At 32.1% G+C, this 21,647-nt stretch overlaps 3 protein-coding genes and 1 pseudogene across 5 annotated transcripts; 3 read left to right on the forward strand and 1 right to left on the reverse strand.

Annotated features, from left to right (window-relative positions):
- The first annotated feature begins 1,900 nt into the window (after positions 1 to 1,900).
- Positions 1,901 to 7,987, forward strand: LOC111288823 (kinesin-like protein KIN-12F). Of its 2 annotated transcripts, none has more exons than XM_022879791.2 (16): positions 1,901 to 2,323; positions 2,425 to 2,487; positions 2,629 to 2,766; positions 2,858 to 2,941; positions 3,187 to 3,312; positions 3,511 to 3,570; positions 3,659 to 3,712; positions 3,810 to 3,902; positions 4,053 to 4,148; positions 4,340 to 4,488; positions 4,637 to 4,786; positions 4,946 to 5,075; positions 5,158 to 6,087; positions 6,175 to 6,273; positions 6,350 to 7,150; positions 7,562 to 7,987. In XM_022879791.2, the coding sequence occupies exons 1-16, from the start codon at positions 2,069 to 2,071 to the stop codon at positions 7,799 to 7,801; spliced, it is 3,468 nt and encodes a 1,155-aa protein (XP_022735526.2). In that variant the 5' UTR covers positions 1,901 to 2,068; the 3' UTR covers positions 7,802 to 7,987. The 2 variants fall into 2 exon arrangements, with proteins under 2 accessions (XP_022735526.2, XP_089615584.1); XM_089759458.1 differs by lacking the exon at positions 3,511 to 3,570 and adding an exon at positions 3,410 to 3,469 and having other exon boundaries at positions 1,943 to 2,323.
- Positions 7,988 to 8,550: 563 nt separating this feature from the next.
- On the forward strand, positions 8,551 to 10,686 carry LOC111287547 (mitochondrial import inner membrane translocase subunit TIM22-3-like). The gene is made up of 5 exons (XM_022878169.2): positions 8,551 to 8,793; positions 9,840 to 9,904; positions 9,996 to 10,068; positions 10,151 to 10,204; positions 10,289 to 10,686. Exons 1-5 carry the CDS (start codon positions 8,607 to 8,609, stop codon positions 10,540 to 10,542), a joined length of 633 nt encoding a protein of 210 aa, XP_022733904.1. The 5' UTR covers positions 8,551 to 8,606; the 3' UTR covers positions 10,543 to 10,686.
- Positions 10,687 to 12,524: 1,838 nt separating this feature from the next.
- On the forward strand, positions 12,525 to 14,638 carry LOC111288728 (small ribosomal subunit protein eS8-like). Its single transcript, XM_022879728.2, has 5 exons — positions 12,525 to 12,658; positions 12,756 to 12,828; positions 13,241 to 13,577; positions 14,047 to 14,216; positions 14,391 to 14,638. Exons 1-5 carry the CDS (start codon positions 12,655 to 12,657, stop codon positions 14,464 to 14,466), a joined length of 660 nt encoding a protein of 219 aa, XP_022735463.1. The 5' UTR covers positions 12,525 to 12,654; the 3' UTR covers positions 14,467 to 14,638.
- A 771-nt stretch (positions 14,639 to 15,409) lies between these two features.
- LOC111288719 (beta-1,2-xylosyltransferase-like) lies at positions 15,410 to 19,271 on the reverse strand (annotated as a pseudogene). The gene is made up of 3 exons (XR_016341515.1): positions 18,476 to 19,271; positions 17,635 to 17,782; positions 15,410 to 16,546 (listed from the first exon to the last, which is right to left on the reverse strand). The product of XR_016341515.1 is annotated as a beta-1,2-xylosyltransferase-like (transcript).
- Between the last annotated feature and the right edge of the window lie 2,376 nt (positions 19,272 to 21,647).

Below are 21,647 nucleotides of genomic sequence, written 5' to 3' on the forward strand. Positions count from 1 at the left end.
AATTTAAATCTCAATACTTATAATTTTTTTTCTTATTTACGATCTCTTTTGTACAAAATAAAAAAATAAATTAAATTTTAATTAAATTTATATAATATTTATCAAAACAAAAAATGAATTTTACATTTAATGTGTCGACGCAAATTGTAAAATAATAATTTTTACATTTTACACTTGTTAGACCCGAAATAAACATATATAAAGAGAGAGTAAGAATCCATTTAAACTAATGTAAGTTTTACACTCTTTTTTATTTTTAAATCAAAATTAAATTCATGATTAATTTGGATCAAAATAATATTTTAATATGTGCCATCTAGATACAAAGATTAAAAAAGAACATAAAACTTACACTATCATATAAGTGGATCTCTCCTATATGTAACATACACACATGCACGAATTGATAATATTTATTGTTTAAACTTTTATTATTTCATTACAATTAATTTTGGTTTAAGTATATAAAAATATTTAAAACCAAAACTAAATAATTATTAAAACTCTTACGTTTTATTATAATTAATTAAATCGTCGAATATCTATTTTTATTTAATTAAATCTTTAAATATTTTTTTTTACTTAGTTAAGCCATCAATTAGACGGAAATAAGAGTTGGTAGTTAACCAATTTATATCTAAAAACTTCAATTTGTCAAACTAGATATTTTTAAGTTTAATTGATTGTAATACAACGATAAGAATTTAAATGATTATTTATGCCAAAAATTTTCTTTCAGTCCATTTTGGTTTTCCATGAACAACCTGATGCTCATATTAATTGGAGACTCCCAATTAATTGAACAATTTATTGCCTTGGGGGATTTTATCATGGTCTAAAACGTTTTCCTTTTTTGCTTGAGAATTATATTAATTGGAGTGTCCCAAGTCCCAACCTAACTTGAGTCAGATTCATAGGGCCTTGCCCCTTCATCAATTCTATTGATATTTGATCCTCGATTTACATTGGTCGTTGACTGGTTGTTGTGAAACTTTAGTGGCTAGCATTGATGGCTTCTTTGAACAATTAGGATAGGAATTGCTTCTTTTTTTGGTTAATGTGTAAATTGAGTTTGAATTATATGATTTTTTATAACGAGAGGTGTTGTTTACATCCTAACTTTTTTACTCAATACATCATAAACCTAAAACACTAATTTATTAAAAATCTAATACTTTATATGTCTCAACCAAAAACTTTAAAAATCTTAAAAAATTAAGCTCAAAATCAAGCCCGAATCACTTATTTGATGTTAAATAATTTAAAATCAAAGATAAATTATTTGTTTTTTTTGTTTAATTTTGTGTTTAATTTTTTAATATTTAAAATTTTAAGTTTTGAGATGCGATTCAAATATTTTGAAAATGAATTTTAAAAAATTATTGAAGGTTTTCAGAAATATCATTCAAGAACTTTCAAAATTTTATTTTCAAAAACTTTTAAAAATTTTTAAAAGTGAATTTAAGTAATTTTATGATTTGATATCTTGATTTTATTTTCATCAAACACTTTGCACTATTAACTAACGAGATTAAGTAAAATGATTACATGATAAATATAGGCCAATGTAAATATGTCACATGTTATGATTTTATTCGTTAATTTTTTGTCTAATCAATAAATTATTGATGGAGTTAATGTCTAAATCATGATTTTATTCAATTGATTATAATTCAAGATATAATTAATTAAATTTTATCACGTAATTAAATTTTATTTATTTAAAGGTTAATTTGAGTTTGAATAAAAGAGTAATGTCTCTGTTGATTGTAATAAAATATTAATAATTTAAATGATTGTTGAATTATAATCAAGGATTTTTTTTTGTCTTTTAACCCAAAAAAAAAAAGTATTGAAAGGAAATTATAGTCATTTCACACTGACAAAGCTCCCCTCCATCAAAAGATTAAGAATTCAAAAATCTCAACGGTCATCTCCATCTCCTCCCATCAGCAACAAAAACTTTCCCTTCCCTTGTCTCTCTCACCACATTCAAATTCAAAGCCCTCTCTCTTTCTCTCTGAGATCTCAAATCCCATTTTCAAACCCCAAAAAAGAGAAAAAAACAATGAAATCAACACCAGAAACCGCCATTGCCGAGAATCGCCGTTTCCTGGGGAGCATTTCGACGTCTTCGCTTCGAAATTTGCTTCCAAAATCAAAGCTTAAGAAAAACACCAACAAAAACAATTCTGAAAACACTCCTCCCCCAGATGCCAACATTATTCAAGTAAGTAACTCCAAATTGCTTGCTTCTGACGCCTTGATCAACCCATCTGACGGTCACCGTGAAAAGTTGCCTCCTTTGGACTCTTCTATCAAGGTTTGTAGTAAACAACATCCCCTTTTGAATTTCAAAAAAGAAGTTCTAATTTCTTTCTGAATTTTGATATTTATTTGAATAATTGTGTGGAATTTGAGCAGAAAGAGATTGCTGAATCTGAGGGAAAGAATGGAGAATTATGGAATCTAGATCCCTCTGTGAGGGTAAATGAAGAAACTTGATCATCAACTGTTTCTGGGGTTTTGTTAATCTTTAGCAAAGTTGAAGCTTGATGACTAATTGAAGCTGGGTTTTCAGTGAAACTTAATTTCCATAACTTTTTTTTTTTTGTTTTTTACAAATAGGTGGTAGTGAGAATTAGACCCATAAATGGTGAAGAAAAAGAAGTGGATCCGACAGTGAGGAAGGTTTCTTCAGATTCCTTATCCGTTGGTGACCGGAAATTCACATTTGATTCTGTTCTTGATTTAAATTCCAATCAGGTTAGTCAGCAGTATCAGTAAAAGAAATTTTTAGTTTCTTTAAAAAAAAGGCGTTTTGACTCATAAACTGTTTGTTTTTGTTGGCTTCCAGGAGGATGTTTTTCAGCTAATCGGTGTTCCTTTGGTTAAAGATGCATTAGCTGGTTACAACACGTCAATTTTGTCATATGGACAGGTACTTTTTAGAATATATATTTGAGCTTAGCACATAGCCGTTTAAGCTAGCATCCAGCAGGTCAGGAGTTCAAGTCGTAAGACGAGTGACCCTTTCTCCTATCCCAGACTGTGACCTCCTTTGTACCAATCTATATATATATATATATATATATATATATATATCTTTGATGAATATGTGTATCAAGAGAATTTGATGGTAAGTTGTGTATATGTGACCTTGATTCATGTAATACTTGTCAACAGACTGGAAGTGGAAAGACTTACACTATGTGGGGTCCACCAAGCGCCATGGTTGAGGATCCTTCACCTAGAAGCCACCAGGGGATTGTTCCTCGTATCTTCCGAATGCTGTTCTCTGAGATTCAAAGAGTATGCTTTTTTTCTTTTCCATTCTGAATTTTATTAGAAAATGAGTATTAGGACTTTGGAAGTGAAGTTCATTGATTCCTATATTTTAAATTTATAGGAGCAAGAGAACCCTGATGGGAAACAGATAAATTATCAGTGTCGTTGCTCCTTTCTTGAGGTATGTACTGGTTCATTGATTCCTATATTTTAAATTTATAGGAGCAAGAGAACCCTGATGGGAAACAGATAAATTATCAGTGTCGTTGCTCCTTTCTTGAGGTATGTACTGGCTTGAAGGTTCGTATAAAACAATGTCTGGACTTTTTGCTTCATATAATGTGATATCTTCTGTATGATTAATTAACAGCTTTACAATGAGCAAATTGGGGATTTACTCGATCCAACTCAAAGGAACCTCGAGGTGACTGCTTGTTATTCTTTTATCCCCCTTTTCCTTGACTAACAGTATCTCAGGGTTGAATGATGTCATTTATTTGTTTTATTGGACATTGTTTCAGATAAAGGATGATCGAAAAAATGGGTTGTATGTTGAGAATTTGACTGAAGAATATGTTTCTGGCTATGAGGATGTAACTCAAATTTTGATTAAGGTAGGCAGGAAACGATTTGTTGGCACAAGTTCTCCACATAATGCTTTGGATGCATGTTTATCTAGCATCCTTTGTCCTTATTTCGTATTGATATGAAATTTTTGCTCATTGCATGTATTGATTACTCTTTTATATTTGTGTCTTACACAGGGGCTTTCAAGTAGGAAAGTAGGAACAACAACTGTAAATTCTAAGAGCTCTCGGTCTCACATTGTGTTTACTTTCATCATCGAATCTTGGTGCAAGGTACAGCTAAATCTTAATTTTCTACCACCACAGTCACCACAAGATTTAATTTTGAAGATCTTATTCTTTGGGTTGTTAGCCAGTCGGGATTAGTTCAGGTCTATGCTCAATGGGACCATATGGACTAGAATTACCAGACAAAAAATAACACTTGGTTCTTATGTTTGGTTGATCATGGATTCATACCACAGGGAGTCTCATCAAAATGTTTCAGCAGTTCAAAAACAAGTAGAATCAGCCTGATTGATCTTGCAGGACTGGATAGAAACAAACTTGAAGATGTGGGTAGACAACATGTACAGGAAGACAAAAATGTCAGGAAGTCCCTATCACAGCTTGGGTACGCTGTCATTACCTTCACCTAATCTGGAAGTCATTAAGATGATGTTGTTTAGTTGTAAACATGTTTTTAGAACTTAGATGTAACAGTCATTATTGGTTATGGCTACCGCTTCCCTATAATCTTTTTGTTTGTTTCATTGGTGTAGATATTTGGTGAACACTCTTGCAGAAGAAACTCAACCAGAAAAACCTAAAGATGCTCCATGTGGAGGTTCCTGCTTAACACATATACTGAGAGAATCCCTCGGTGGCAATGCTAAACTCACAGTTATTTGCAACATTTCTGCAGATAACAGGTATTCTAATCTAGTTACCATTTTTTTAACTTTGTTCTTTATGGAATTTTAGCACAAAATTAACTTATTTTCTTATGTACATAAACTATTATATTGTAAAACTGTGCTTCATTTATAAATGTCATTATTTGAGGGAAGCTCATTGTTTTTCACTTGCAGAAATATTAGTGAAATTTTAAGCACTCTCAGATTTGGACAAAGGATTAAATCTGTAAGAAATGAACCAGTAATAAATGAAATACTGGAAGGTGATGTCAATGGCTTGAGTGATCAGATTCGTCAACTGAAGGTAGAAAATTTTGTGCAAAATTTTTAATTTCATTTTGTATCTCTAATCACGACCTGACTAGCTGTTATCATGGTGATTACAGGAAGAGCTTATAAGAGCTAAGTCTGATGTACCTAGCTCAGTTGGGAGTAAAAGTAGATATTTTCAAGGGCGAAATGCATGCAATAGCTTGAATCAATTAAGAGTAAGCCTTAACTGCTCTTTGATCCTCCCACGAATAGATAACAATTATGAGGAAGAGCTTAATATTGGTGAAGAAGATGTCAAGGAACTATGTCAGCAGCTGGATTATTTGCATAGCTCTTGTGAAACAAACTTGGGAGAACCATCTGACAAGAGAGGTTCGATTCAGTCTTTTTCTGTAAAGGAAAGTTGTGAGGGGGACTTGCTGAGCGAAGATGACATTCGTTGCCCAGAAGAAACCGGGATAGAAGAAATTGATGTAAAGGAACTTTCAATCACATCAAAAACCTTGAAGGCTGTTGATCCTTCAATCAGAAATAGCATCTCCATCAGCTCATGCCATCGGTCTTCAACCCTCCAAGAGCCTACTTTGTCAGAGTCTCCAAAAATTGGAAATAACCCAAGGAAAAGCATGGCTATCCCATCAGCACTTTTGGCCAATCAGAACAATGTATCAGAGAGTTCAGAGTTACGGCAGTCACTCAAACATAGTGAGCATATCAGGTCCTCGTTACATTCAAGCAAGATATTTTCAGGACCAACAGAATCTTTGGCTGCTAGCCTTCAAAGAGGCTTGCAGAGTATTGATTATCACCAGCGTAGTTCAGCTTCCAACCGATCTCCAGTTGCCTTCTCTTTCGACCACTTGATGCTGAAACCTTGTCCAGAAGCAGACAAGGCCAATGCTCCTGTTGATGTTTCTTCTACTCCTTTGCTTTGTTCATCATGCCAAAGGAAGTTTGACAATAATAAGCCCAATGGGGTTCCGGATAGCTTGAAGACATGGAATGATGCAGTCAACAACCAACAAACAGATGGCAAGACCACAGTATGTTCAGACTTCTTGTTCAATGGAGCATCTTCTCTTTTTATGTTTTCCTTTCTATACTCATTAGTTTTGTTGCTTCTATTTCAGGCTGTAGCAAGTGATTTGGCAAAAGCCACTGAAAGAGAGAAGGCACTTGAAAGTGTTTGTATGGAGCAAGCAGCCAAAATTAAGCAGTTAAATCATGTGGTAATAATCTTATTCACCTCTTTAAAAACAAGAGGCCTAAAACCTGGATTGTATTTGACGGTCTGAACTACTACAGGTAGAGAAATACAAACGTGAGAGAGGAAATTCTGCAATTGAACATGCACCGGAGTCTCCGAAGAATGAAATAATACCATTTGAGCAGTCCAACACTGGTGAAAATGGAAAAGAATATTTTGATAAGAATGAAAAGGAAGCAATTCTTCAGGAAATTCAAACATTAAAAGGCAAACAGCAGTCATATACTGCTGCATCTCCAAGAAAATCTACTGAACAGCTGAGATCCTCTTTGTTGTCACGTTCCATTCAATTGCGAAAAAGCGTTGACTGTCGTGATAACAGTGAGGAAGAACTTGAAAGGGAAAGACGACGATGGATGGAAATGGAAAGTGAGTGGATATCATTGACTGATGAGCTCAGGATGGACCTTGAATCCAACCGCTGCCGTGCAGAGAAAGTAGAGATGGAACTGACTTTAGAGAAAAAATGCACCGAGGAGTTGAATGATGCTCTTAGCAGAGCTGTCATTGGACATGCTAGAATCATTGAACACTATTCTGAACTGCAAGAAAAATACAATGATCTGGTTGCAAAACACCAAGCAATAATGGAAGGGATAGCAGAGGTTAAGAGGGCAGCAGCAAAGGCAGGAGCCAAAGGTCATGGTGCCCGTTTTGCCAAAGCCCTTAACGCTGAGCTTTCAGCTCTTAGAGTGGAGAGGGAGAGAGAGAAAGAACTCTTGAAAAAGGAGAACAAAAGTCTCAGAATCCAGCTAAGAGACACAGCAGAAGCTGTTCATGCTGCTGGAGAACTCCTAGTCAGGCTGAGAGAAGCTGAGCAAGCTGCCTCAGTTGCAGAGGTAACTTGAGTGAAAATTTACATTTTTAGTGATAAGAATTGCATTATTTTTTTAACTTACCAGGATTGGAACTAAGAATCCAGCGCTCTACCAACAGTCCACGCAGCTGTTGGCATAAGAACAGCATAATTGATCCTTACCTTTAAGTGCCATTTTACCTTTCATTGCAGGAGAACCTTTAAGTGCCTTTTACCTTTCATTGCAGGAGAATTTTAGTTAGGAGAATTTCAGTAATGTTCAGCAAGAGAATGAAAATTTACATTTTTAGTGATAAGAATTGTATTATTTTTTAGCTTGCCACCAGGATTGGAGCTAAGAATTCAGCGCTCTACCAACAGTCCACGCGGCTGTTGGCATAAGAACAGCATAATTGATCCTTACTTTTGAGTGCCATTTTACCTTTCATTGCAGGAGAACTTCAGTAATGTTAAGCAAGAGAATGAAAAGTTAAAGAGGCAAGTGGAGAAGCTTAAAACAAAACACAAGATGGAAATGATCGCTATGAAGCAGTACCTTGCAGAAAGCAGATTGCCAGAATCAGCACTGCAACCATATGAGGATTCAGATGTAACACACAACAGTTCAATGCCAGATGATGATCAGGCATGGAGGGCAGAATTTGGAGCAATATATCAAGAACATTACTACTAATTCAGCCAAAGAAATCAGAGACCCTACTTGGGTCAAAATAAATACATGTAGTACCATTCTTGTATTGCATCTATAATCATTTTTCTATTTTTCTTGTATTCTATATGTACATTTTTTGTTCCTTAACAGTTACTATTATTCTTTTTGTGTTATGATTTGCTATTGAAAATTTCCCCTTTCTTTTAGAAATTATTGTGAAACTAACCTAAATAATATCATTGAACGTAATTGTCAAAAAAAAAAAAATTTCTTTTATAAATATGATGAATTTGAGAACTCCATGAATAAGAACAAAAATGAGAAAGAGCCTGTTGAAGTTCTAATCTGGGATGAGAAATTTTTTTTTATTATTATTAGAATTTATCAAATTATCTATTAAATACTACATTTAATATAAAAAGCTTAGGAATTCGTGTTTGTGTCCCTATTTATTTTGTATTAAAATCATAACATAATTCATATTAATATTTCAAATATTAAAGATATTTTTTATTTTTATCAAATTTATATATTTGTTAAAATTTAAAATTGTATCATTTTATTTTTTTATTATTTTCATATTTTATTACATTGTTTTATTTAAAATTATATAATACTATTACTAATTTAACTAACCTGCGGTGATATAAAAAAAAAAAAAGTAACATCGGATAAAACTCCCATGAAATAAGGAAGATAAAACGACGTCGTGTGCAGGTAACCAAAATTAAATATCGGTTTTTTTTTTTTTTTTTTTTTTTTTTTTCTCGAAGAAGCGATGTCTACACAGGGAAAGTGAGGTAAACGGACATTTTTGAACAAAAAAATGGCTAATTTGGATTCATCGAACTCTTCCCCTGAAACAGACCTTGAAACAAACCCTAACCCTAATCCTACTTCATCAAAAGCTATAGTCCCAGCCCCTCCTAATTCCAATTCCCCTGCCGTATGCCTCTTGCAATTCGCAGGAGACTCCGCCGCCGGTGCCTTCTTGGGCTCCATCTTTGGCTATGGTATCTTTTTTCTCTTTTCTTCTGAAAAGATTCGACTCCCCATTTCTCTATTATTTTATAAACTTTTAATAATATCCCCTTTCTGGGTTTTCTTGGCTTCTGGCAAAGTTTGGTAAAGAACAAACTTTTGGGAATTTTTCATTGAATTTTTTGGTGGATTTTTTTGTTTAGTTTTGATGTTATTTGTTACTCTGTTTAGACTTTTAGACGAAGTGTGGCTTTGGGTCATTTTGAATACAGCTTAGGAGATTTTTATGGAATTTTTTGGTATTATTGTATACGATTTGAAACTTGAAAGTGGTAGAATAATGTGCTTATGGAATTATTGGTAGTAGTTGAGTGGATAAGATAGTCATAGTGTTTAAACAATGGGTTTTTTCAGCATCTCAAAGTGTGATTTAGATTGAATAATTTCCCTAAAAATGAGCTCGAGTGTTTGGATAGTGGTGACTTGGGATTCTTTTATTGCCCTGTCTTTAAGCTTGAATGTTATTACCCTTCTGGGAACTTTGGACCTTTAAGAGATTTAGCTATTACGAATTCGAGCTTGTGACAATTGAGGAGTAGGATTGTATGTTTTCTTTCCAGTTCTAGGTAGCCATGGAATGTATGTTCACTGCCATGAATTCTTTTTTCTTTTTTTCTTTGGGTGGTAAGACCTAGCATTTCAAACACAGCATGCTGACACGACAAAAAAGCAATATGAAAAAAGCACAAAGGTGACACAGTTTAAAATTTTAGCAAAAACGATTTATGTTTAACAAAAACAAAAGAATGTATTACATGTTTTCTTTGTCAACATGAATTGTGATACACAATTTTCTAGTAAAACATGATATGTATAAACGAATTGCGACATGAATAAATGAATTGTCGGGTACTGCAACTTCAAGGTTAGGGCTTAACCTTTAAGCAATCTTTTGGGCTGGATATTCGACTTGACCGTCTGAACTTGGACTCTTAATTAACACTTTGTTGTGGCTCATTTGTCTTCTAGAAACCAAGTCTATACTCTCTTTACTTTTCTCTTTCTTCATTTGTCTCAGGTTCGGGATTGATTAAAAAGAAAGGCTTTAAAGGATCCTTTGTGGAGGCAGGATCTTGTGCCAAGGTATGAGAATGTCATGATTCCAGAATAATTTAATTAACTTGAAGTTTTTCCGCCTTGAGTCTAAGGTCTGTCATATATTTTCCCTTTATAGACATTTGCTGTTTTGTCGGGCGTACACAGTTTGGTTGTTTGCTTTTTGAAGAGGCTGCGGGGAAAAGATGATGGTATGCCTTGTAAAAATCAGAGTAACACCGCTTATATTGTACATGGTATGTTGATATACGGTAATGCTGGCTTTCTCTGCAGCTATTAATGCTGGTGTAGCTGGATGTTGCACTGGACTTGCCCTAAGCATCCCAGGTATGAGAATCTCAAGGTTCATTTCTCAGCTGTAAAATACAGGCTTCCGTTTGAACCCTGGTTTTTCTTGCAATGGTTATTCAGGTGCACCCCAGGCACTTCTACAGAGCTGCCTCACATTTGGGGCATTCTCTTTTATCGTTGAAGTGCTTAACAAGCAGAGGCCAGCATTGGCGCATTCGCATTCTGTGAGAAACGAGAGCGGGAACTACAGGGGACCTCGTCCTTTAGTACTCCCTCTTTCATTCCCTCTTCCAGATGAGCTGAAGCGAGCTTTTTCTTCTTTCTGCGAGACCTTGGTAAAACCAAACAACGGCAGGTTTCCTACAGCTAACTGACGTGGATCCATTGTTATTTGTCTCTTATTTGTAGATTGTTGCAAGCGGTGAGAATGTACACTGAAAGTTTAGTTGAGAAATTTGAATCTTTTGCAAGCAGGAATCTGAAATTATTTCTTTCTTGTGTTGCATTTCATTTCTCAATTGATTCAATTGTTTGGTCTCTGGTTTTAGTATATAGGATGGATCAAAATTTGGTTTGTCCTAATTACCAATTTCTCACAAGTATTTTGATTGTGTGGTCTCTCTGATTGCTGAACATAAGAATTGAAAAAAAATACAAAAGTTACATGAATTAAAATTTTAACAAATATCAGTTTAATGAAAACAATAAAATATATTTTGTATTTTACATGTTAATACGAATTATGATATAATTTTCATATAAAATATAATATAAATATATGAATTATCAAGGAGAGTTACAGATCCTTTTTATCATAGTGATTTTTCAGACTTACAAATGGCTTATCAATAAGGGATTATGAAAATTGGAACTTGAAAGTTTCACATTTAAATCTCAAACTTTAAACACTTAGACCAATTCCTATTGACAATTAGTGTCACAGATCTTCCACAAGGATGAAACGTCTCCCATGGAGACAGTACCCCAATCGTCACAATCATCAAGAAAATCTCTCACTGAAACGTAAGAACCCAAAGAAACCAACACTTCAAACCCCATTGAAACACTGACCAAATGAATCAAAGACTGGTTTTTTGCATACACTGATTGATTCAAGGAAGTGGGTTATAACTTATGAGCTATAAAAACAACAAAAGGGAAAGATGGAATCAAATTGTTATCTTAAATTTTGCAATAATTTGGTCCCAATTTGCTTTGCTTGTAGCCATTGTTGAGCAAAGTTAGGTGCTTTTGTTGGTTCCAATCTGCTATAAGACAATTTTTTTAAGGTTCTACATAAATAAGAATGTTGTCATCTTTTAGTTAACTATTTTCCAAGGAAGTGCTTCAATGCTAGTAATTAGTAAATAGTAAATCATTCCTCCAAACTCAAAAACAAAGAGAAATTTTTTTAATGCAATTTTCTAAACTTTTTTTTTTATAATAAAATAGGGAAATGATTTTTAGTGCTCAATTTATAATTAATATATTACTTTTTTATTAAATTTGCTGAAAATAACGCATTGGATATAAAAAAATTTAAATAGTTTTTTTTTTAATAAAAAAGTCGTAACCTGATATAAAAAAAAAATTATTAGTATTATGATTTGAATTACAAATCTACTAAATATCACATTTTAAATATAAATATATGAACTAAATAAATTAAATTTTGAATTCAACATTTTAACTAATCTTAAGCAATGCATATAATCATCAGTTAACCAGATCCAATAAAATATCACATGAAAGTTATTATAAAAAATTTTCATTGAGAAAATTTATTTTAAATTTATATCACATAAAAATAAGGATGTAAAGGAATAGAATATAAATAAATTTGGTATGTTCATCATCTATTTGTTTAATTAATAAATATTAAAATGTTGTTTATATTTATTTGTTAAGCTAAATATAAAAATATAAATGAACAAAAATTGAGTCTATTTATAAATTATTCATTAAGTATTCTTTTTATTTGCACTTTTACATTATAAACGAATTAAATATTAACGAATTTTACTATATTGTGATATATTTTTTTAATTAACGAATTTTAAAATGTCGTTCATGATCATTTATTAAACTTAATAAATGAAAAAAAATCTGAAAATATTCACGAACTGTTTATTAAAATTTTGTTCTTTTACATCTTATATATGAAAATATAAGTTTTCTAAAATTTAAAAAATATACCAAAGCATCCACTAGCTGTTGGGCCATTATGGATTGAATCATAAATCCAAATATTTTATTGGGCCAAAGCCTATATTGACAATTTGACTACTTTACCCTAGCTAACAAAACCCAGCCCAAAGTCCAGAGAGGACAGAAAAGTAATTCGAGATAAACTAGGGTTTTTGTGTATAACAAAGCTTCACATCTCCGCCCATCACTTCCTCTCAAACCCTAGCGTCCATCTCCTCTGAGATTTGCTTCAGCACAAAAAAGCCCTCAAAAAGCTTGAACTTTTTACCTCAGCCAAAATGGGTATTTCTCAAATTCCTCTAATTGTAATTAAATCTCTTCTAAATCATGTAATTTTCTTACTTAATGAGTTTAATTTCTTTTTTTTTTTTTCTGATAGGTATTTCTCGTGATTCAATGCACAAGAGGCGTGCCACTGGTGGCAAAAAGAAGGCTTGGAGGAAGAAGAGAAAGTAATTTGCAAAACCCTTTTTTCCCTTTTCTTTTGTTTTGGTTTTTCTTGATCATTGGCTCTGTTTGGTTGATTAGAAAGTTGATTTAGAATTATTTAAAAAATGGGGGTTTTGTTGTAATTTACTTTACTAATGTTCTAGTACCGGCCTTTAGCTTTAGATTTAGCTTCATTTTATTGCCATGAGGAATTTTATTGAGCTTTAATTTGATTTGTTTTGGTAAATTGATTCAAATTGCCGATCATGACCACAAGCTATGCTATTTATTTTATGACCATAAAAGTTGATCCTTTCTAGTTTGTTTAGATGCCAGAGACCTTGTCTGGTTTCTTTTCTTGTTGGATTGTTTCACTTTATGCTTTCTATCTGAGTTTATGTAGTTTTTTTAATTTTTGGTGGTTTGTATTTTAAGGTATGAGCTTGGAAGGCAACCTGCAAACACGAAGCTGTCAAGCAACAAGACGGTCAGGAGGATTAGGGTTCGTGGTGGAAATGTGAAGTGGCGTGCTCTGAGGCTCGACACAGGAAACTACTCGTGGGGAAGTGAGGCTGTGACTCGTAAGACCAGAATTTTGGATGTGGTGTACAATGCATCCAACAATGAGCTGGTTCGTACTCAAACTCTGGTGAAGAGTGCTATTGTTCAAGTTGATGCTGCTCCATTCAAGCAGTGGTATCTCCAGCACTATGGTGTTGACATTGGTCGCAAGAAGAAAACAGCAGCAGCAGCCGCCAAGAAAGAAGGGGAGGTAGGAGTATGGTTTTTTATGTTTTGGTTACATTGGTACTGTTTCGATAGATCAGTTCCTGTGATGACGAGTTAATCATTTTAATATTTTGGTGTCATGGAAATTGGACCTTGGTATGATCTGCTTAAGCATAAATCTGTTTTCAAAGGAGCGAAAGGTGTCTTTATTTTGTTAGTGGGTAGCTGATATTAGTTTTTTTGCGGTTCTACTTTCATAACCGATTCGCTCTTGCCATTATGTTGTATGTGCATATGGAGGTTATTGCCATAATGCTAAAATATTTACATTAGTTGGTTTCTGCACCTTCTCCGATTTGGGTCCCTAAAAATAGAAATTATGTAGCAATCCAGGTTATATTGTTAGGCAAGACTTCAGATCAAGCATAATGATGTGTCTATGGTTCTTTTAATCTTTGACTGATCACATTGCTGTTTACAAATTTACATTGTTTCACTTCTTTTGTGTATAGGAAGGTGAAACTGTTACCGAGGAGGTGAAGAAGAGCAACCATGTCTTGAGGAAGCTGGAAAAGCGTCAGCAGAATCGGAAGCTTGACCCACATATTGAGGAGCAATTTGGTAGTGGCCGTTTGCTGGCTTCTATCTCTTCAAGACCTGGTCAATGTGGCCGCGCCGATGGGTATGTCATGAGAGATTTAAATTACAGAAGCCTCAATCTCTCTTTTTACTCTAGGCATCTGAAATTGTTTTGCAAGAACAGGAATCACTTCTGGACATCAATAATTACCCTAAATAATAATCATACTGACTATTATCATTCTTGTTCTAATATGATGTTAAATGGGTCTGACAGATATATCTTGGAGGGCAAAGAGCTGGAGTTCTACATGAAGAAGATCCAGAGAAAGAAGGGGAAGGGAGCTGCCTAAAAGTTTTGTTTCTTGAGGTTTCACATCTTAATCTCCTTTTTTGCCTTACTTTCACCTTTTTAGAACATTGAAAGATTGTGTTAGTGTTGAATTCAGTTGGAATGTAGACTACTGGTTTGTCCTATTCAACTATGATCTTAAACTTTATAAATGCAGACTCTTTTGATTGGTATAGACATCCAAATTCAATCGGAACTCAAAATAATCCAAATCTGAGATGATTTGATCCTGCACACTTACTATCTCTATTTACAATCATGGAAAATGCACTGTTGATATGGAAAAAACACTCTTATAATATCACTCTCATTTAAGAAATATTCATCCTCAACTCACCTAATGATACAGTTGTTATCATAGAATACAACATAACAATCATCTGAAAAACCTCCCACATTCAAAGAAGATGAGGAAAGGAAACAATAACATGTCCAAGGTGTAAACAGAGCTTTTGAGAAATTTTTTTGAGAATAAGTTCGATTTTTATTCATTTATGTTTATTTTTTAAGTTTAACAAACGATCTTAAACAACATTTTTATGATCATTTATTAAACGAATCAGACACAAACAAAGATTTATTTAATTCATTTATATTCGTGAATAAACTTGTTTTAAGTTTATTTAAAATTTGTTTGCTGTTTGTTTATAATAATATTAGCAAAATTATATTTTTTCTTTTAATCTCATTTTAAAAATATTTTGTATTCATTTAAAATTTGTTTATTTAAATTTATTTAATTATATAATGTGTTTATTGTTCATGAACATATTCGTTTAATATTTATGAACGAATTTATTTAACTTAATTGAAATGATTTAATTTAATTGAAATAAACATGAATCGAACACAAGCATCTTACTGTTTAAACAAAACAAACTTCAAACTAACAAAATAATGTTCTTACTGAACACGAACAAATCACACATACACACACGCATATATATATATATATTTGTTTATTCATATTCAGTTCTATTACAATGCCAAATGTGTCCAGATTTGTTTCAAAGAAAAAAATTTAACTTACACCGGTAAGCTTCCGTTTAAAGATGACAACATTTCAGACTCAAAACTTTCCATTTTGAATGAATGAATAATGCCTATATCCATCAACAACCATGATGATTTCGGCGTCTCCTCTATCGTTGTTCAGATATCACATTTCTTTCAGTCAGCTATGAAACCAATTCTTTAGGGGGAATGAAAACCTGTAAAGTGTAGCGAATCTCTTCTCTGTTTCTCCGGTGAGCTCCGGACGTCTAAAAAAGGAGCAAAATCTAGGCAGATAATGAAAAGATTCACCATCATTTACGGTTCCAGGCTCAAATAAGGATGAAATTTGTGAGAACCAAAAATTTTTTAGCACCCAAGAGTCCTCATTATCTTGTTAAGCCTATCAATGACAACTCTGGGTTTGGCATATGATCCATGGAGGTTAATGGCATGATATTCCAATCCTTTCCACTGGGCAATCAGTTGAAAGTGTGGCCGTCTGAAAAAGCTGCTAATAATCTCGAGAATCACTGTGTTTGGTGTTGCAGATACTGTGTGTGAGGCCGGCACCATGGGCACCGATAATAACTGAAGCATCCTGAATGGCTCGGACCTGTTCCTTCATGGACGTGTGCAAACAACCCGTGGACGAGGTTAACTTTGCATTCCAGATGATTGGATGCCCACCTCTGCAATGAATAAAACACTTCTTTTTCATTGCTAAGTCTTGATTCCACTTTACCATTATAGCGCGGATGGGCTAAATAATCCTCTCGATGGACAAAGAGAACATTATGGCCGGAGACTGCCTTATCAGCATGATGTCTGTTTACCGGAAATCCAAAAGCAGCTCTGATCATTTCTCCAAACTCAGATAATCGAGCCATTATTTGGTCATCAGGACTTTGCCATAGATCATGTGCAGAAGCCCCACGACAATTTATTTCTTCAGTAAGCCCTTTAAATAATGGAGTCTTATATCCCCAAGGCGAGAAAATAGCATGGCGGAAACAGACTGAACCACTAAAGTTTTTAGCATATCTAAGGCTCGAAAACAATGCTTTCCATGTTTCTTCTAATTGTGTCTGGAAATGTTAAGCCAAGAAAAAATGATTAGCTACTGCAGGATAACAAAGCATTTAGTCGACAAAAAGTGTAAACTCAACAGGAGATGTTCAAAATATTCATAATAAGCAACTTCTTTTCACAACCATAGGAAAAAGGAGGATCGCGGATGACAAGTTGCACCATGGGGGCACAACTTAAAGAAAGGGCTCAACATTGAGTACCAAAGCAGGGCGCAATAGAAGGTCTTCAACCATAGCAAACAGAAGAGTCCACAAGCTAATATACAGAAATCAAATATCATACTTGTATAAGAATTAATTTTAACACAACCAGCACTTGATGCAATGTTGACATTAATCTTAAATGTATCTAACTTGAGGAATTTTGCTTATTGTATTGTAAATAGTTCTGGATGAATAATATCTATATGACATTTTCACCATTTTGAGGATTATTGCCGAACTTATAGAATGGTTCATTAGGGAAGGCTAGAAATTAAACCTTGAGCAAAATTACCTCATAAATAAAAACAAAAAAGACAAGCTCCTCAGTCAACTGTCAGTACAAGAAGGCGGACATTTATCCTGAAAAGTGGTGTTGCTCCCTAGCTGCAGATAGCTTGGTAGTTGAGGTAGCAAACACCCCCTGATAATTCAAAAACGGGGAGTTATGAGCATGCCAGGTGAAGAAGGTGGCTCCATACTGGGAACAGCTATTGTTAAGGTCGGGTTTTTGGTTTGGGATTTTTTTTCGGTTTTTTCAAAAGTGAATAGCATCTCAAAAGAAAGCAAGGATCGTTTCCCCCCTAGCCCCCTCGGGAGGATGGGAGGTATTTGAATGCAGGATAAGTTTAAATATGTAATATAATTCTCCCCTTGGTTCATTATTCGCTAACCGAGCATTCCTCCCAATTCCTACCCACAAACTGTCTCCCCCTGTCCCATTAGGGCAAGAAAAGAAACAAGTCCCGGCTCAAAACATAAAAATTTTTCACATTATTGATTGTACATAAAGAACAAATAACATGGTAACAAAAGAATGATAATATGCTAAACAGAACAAAGATGACATTAGATACTGAATATGGAATACGGAGCATGAATACCTCGCAATGACCATCCACAAAGACCAGATGCGGCCTATCAGGCAAGCCAGTAACCCTAGAAGACACATGCACTGTACCAATCCGTCACTGTGTGAAAAAGATTTGCATATTCAAATCTTGTTACCAGAAGTGTAGGCTCCTCTGCCCACTGTTTAATCAGAGCTTTCCACATCAGAATCCATAAAAGCAGAACTAACAATCAACAAATTGAATTGAATTAGAAAAGGAATGAAGAAGCTAACAGGCTCATATACAAGAATTAAGTTAATATTCCATCAGACAGGCATAAATTAGAAGAACGAAAACAAAATGAACAAAATTAGAAGAAAATGAACAAATCGAACTCATTTCTAATTGTAAATTGTATCAGTGTTCGACTTTCTAACCAACCAATTTCAGACCAAAGTTTTAGTAACTCAATTCATAATAATTGGGAAATTAATGATTATTAGCTTGGTTGAATCATGCAATCACGCTTAAGAGGTGGCATTCAGCAGGTCTGCGGTGCAAATCCGTCACCTACAACCCTTTCCCCTATCCCTGACTATGGCCTCCATTGTACCAAAGCAAAAAATACCATTGCCTATTCCCAGACGTTAGAATCAAGAAAACAACAATCAGACCAATATAAACAAACAAATCAGCCAAAACATCTTTTTGATGTATAGACTTGCATTAAATGATAATCCATATCTGCATTAAGCATTACTTCACTTCCAATTAATCAGGAACTCAGCAAACCATCATTATTACCATCATTAACATCAAATTAAATCAAACATTACCCAGATTTAGCAATTCCATCAAACATCAATATCAATGAACTGAAATAAAATCTAACCTCTTGACAATTGAAATCATTTTCATTTACAACAACAACAGACCTAACCAATTCCTTCATAGGATGTTTTAAAACATCCCCAACAGGGAAAAACTCATCCAAAAACTCCTCCCCAACAAACTTCCTTTTCTTTAACCTTGCTCCTCCTTCGCCTTCAACCTCAAAAGCTCCATCTTCAAACTCAGGCAACTCTTCTTCTTCCCTTCTCCCAATAACATCCTCCAACTTTTCACCTCCCCTTGACATCTTAATCTTCTCAGGATCCATCCTTATCTTCCCACCTTCACAAACTGAACTCCTCAAAGTCCCGGAGTAATGACACCTAAACCAACTGGACCCGGATCTCACGGCGGCTTTTGCGGACAAAATATCAGCTACCCTTGTAAACCCATTTCCAAAATAAGCTTCACATGACTTTAACACTACGTTTGGGGTCAAAGACCAAGGTAGATATGATGGGATGATTGGCCAGGGCTTTGACAAATATGGACCACGGTGTGGGATTATTCCTGGAAAACTCTCCGCCGTCGTGCCGCCGTAGTTCTGCGCCAGATGATGGTGGTTGTTGACTGGAGATGAAGTAAAGGTAAAGAGAGATGGAGTTTAGAGCAAATAGAGCTAAAAGGATCTTGAGAAGAGTTGAGTGTTTCTTGTTCATGGGTGGCTTTTTTCGTTTAATTCTTTGGGTTTCTGAGATTTTAAGGATTTGGGTTTTTATGACTTTGTTTGACGACAACAAATAGCCTCTTTTGGAAAGAAAAGCTGACAGATTTGAGTTGGAGTTTTTAAGTTTTTTAGAAGTTTCGGTACTTTATGTTACTTAAAGTGAGAGTAGGAAGCCGCCGGTCTAAAATACAATACGATATGATACGAAAATTAAAATATAATAAAATAATTTAAATTTATAATAATAATTATTTATAAATTTAATAAAATAAAATTTATAATATAAATATATTAATTATTAAGTATATAATTTCATCCAAATTGTTTGATTTTGATAATAATTTAATACAAATTTATTAATTTGAAAAATAAATAATTTACCTCAAATATTTTAATTCTACTAATAGAATTTAGAAAAAAAAATTAAAAAAAGTTATTTAGATGAATTTTGTGAAATTTTTTGTTAGAAATGATTATATAAAAATTCAAATAAAAAATAAAAATTGATATATTCAAAAATTAAGTTACATAGATTTAGTGTATAAAACTTTTTTAAAAAATTTAATGAATTTAGATATATTTTTAAAATAATTTTTTTTAGTAAAAATATTTATATAATTTTTATCATTGAATAAGTATCGATTAAATTTTAATTATAAATATTTTTAATTTTTATATATTATTGATTTTCATATTAAACTTTATCATCTATTAGTTTAAATTTTTTATTAATATATTTTTTAGATAAATATTTTTATTAAAAATATTTCAAAATTTTTATCATTAAATAAATATGGATCAAATTTAAATTATAAATATTTTTAATAATATTTTTCATATTATTGATTTTCACATTAAACTTTATCATCTATCAATTTATATTTTTTATTAAAATTTATTAAATCATTTAAAAAAAAAAACCTTCATGAGCTTTATTTATAAACTTCATATAAATATTATTGTTTCAAAATTTATACAATTATGATACTACCCTCAAACCTAAATTTATTATATTTATTTATATTATCCTTTATTCTATATATCTATTGAATATATAATAACAAAAATTATTTATATTTAAACATTACAACTCTTTAACTTGAATTTATTTATTATAAATTATTTTCAATTTAAAATGAATAAATTTGTCATCATTATATTTTCACATATATGTTTTTTTAAATTTAACATTTATACCTTAAATCTTAAATGTTAAACTAAAACGGAATTGATAAATATCCAAATTATGATTTTTTTTTCTTTTTTTCAACCAATTTTTTTTTTCATATTATATCTTTTATATTCGTTTATTTTTTAAATTGTTACGTGCTAAAATAATATTACATTTTTAATATATTTATTTTATTATACGCATATTTACATATTAACATACTTATAATTGCATAAAAAAATTTAAAATTATGACTTAACATGATTTTTTTTTTATTTTTCATATAATCGACTCTAGAGTTGTGAAATATAAAGCTTAATTTGTTATTGTTTATGCTATATCTATTTTTTTTGTTATTAATAGATTTCATATATTTTTTTTAAAAATAATTTATTATTATAAAAATTAATTTATGTAAGTATTTGATGATATTGATTTTTTAGAGATAAAACAATCATTAAATGAGGATTTTATAGAATAACTAACAATTGGCTAACGAAAAGATATACTTATCTTATGAAGTTAAAAAATTTAAAGCAAATTTTTATTTTTTAAATTAATAAACTTGTGTTAAATTATAATCAAAACTACAAAAACCTGAATTTACCTTTTGTCTTTTGATTATATTAATATTCTTTTAATTCAAAAAAAGAAGAAAAAATTAATATTTCAATCATGTAATTTTTAAAATATAAATTTATGGTTTTAAGTCAAATGATTTATTTATCTTCATTAAGTATTTGATTCTTGGTGGGATTCAATTTCAGAACATGTTAATTGTCCCTTCCTCCACATATTTTATTAGACTTTGATTTCTTTTGTAGTAAATTTTTTAAATATTTTTTAAGATGAATAAATTATTATAATTAAATAAGGTTTCACAAGTTACGTATTTAGTGTTTTTTATAAATAATTAAAAGTTACACTTTAAAAATAAAAGGCTTTGAAAATTACTTATTTATCTATTGACAATAATTAAGGAAGAGAAATTTTTTTATTTTAAAATTCAAATTTAAGTTAAACTTTATGGTGGAGTTTGAATAGAAAAGATTTTCGTGAGCCTAATAAATTTATTGATTTGTTATTACCAAAATATTAAAAAAATAATTGATTTTTTAGATATACATTAATAAGTTATGAGCTCCATTTTTTGGTCTTAAATTCACAAATTAATAAATATATTTACGGATTTACCAACTTATATATATATATATATATATATATATATACATTTTTACATTTTCTTTTAACTTAAAATAAAATCCATTTTTCTAATAAAAAATCAAATTAATTTTGTTGATGTCTTTTTTGGATGGTGAAATTAAACTTGTCAAT

This window comes from Durio zibethinus, chromosome 4, assembly GCF_047325235.1.
Source record: "Durio zibethinus cultivar Kanyao isolate XHJ-2024 chromosome 4, ASM4732523v1, whole genome shotgun sequence".
Classification (NCBI taxonomy): Eukaryota; Viridiplantae; Streptophyta; class Magnoliopsida; order Malvales; family Malvaceae; genus Durio; species Durio zibethinus.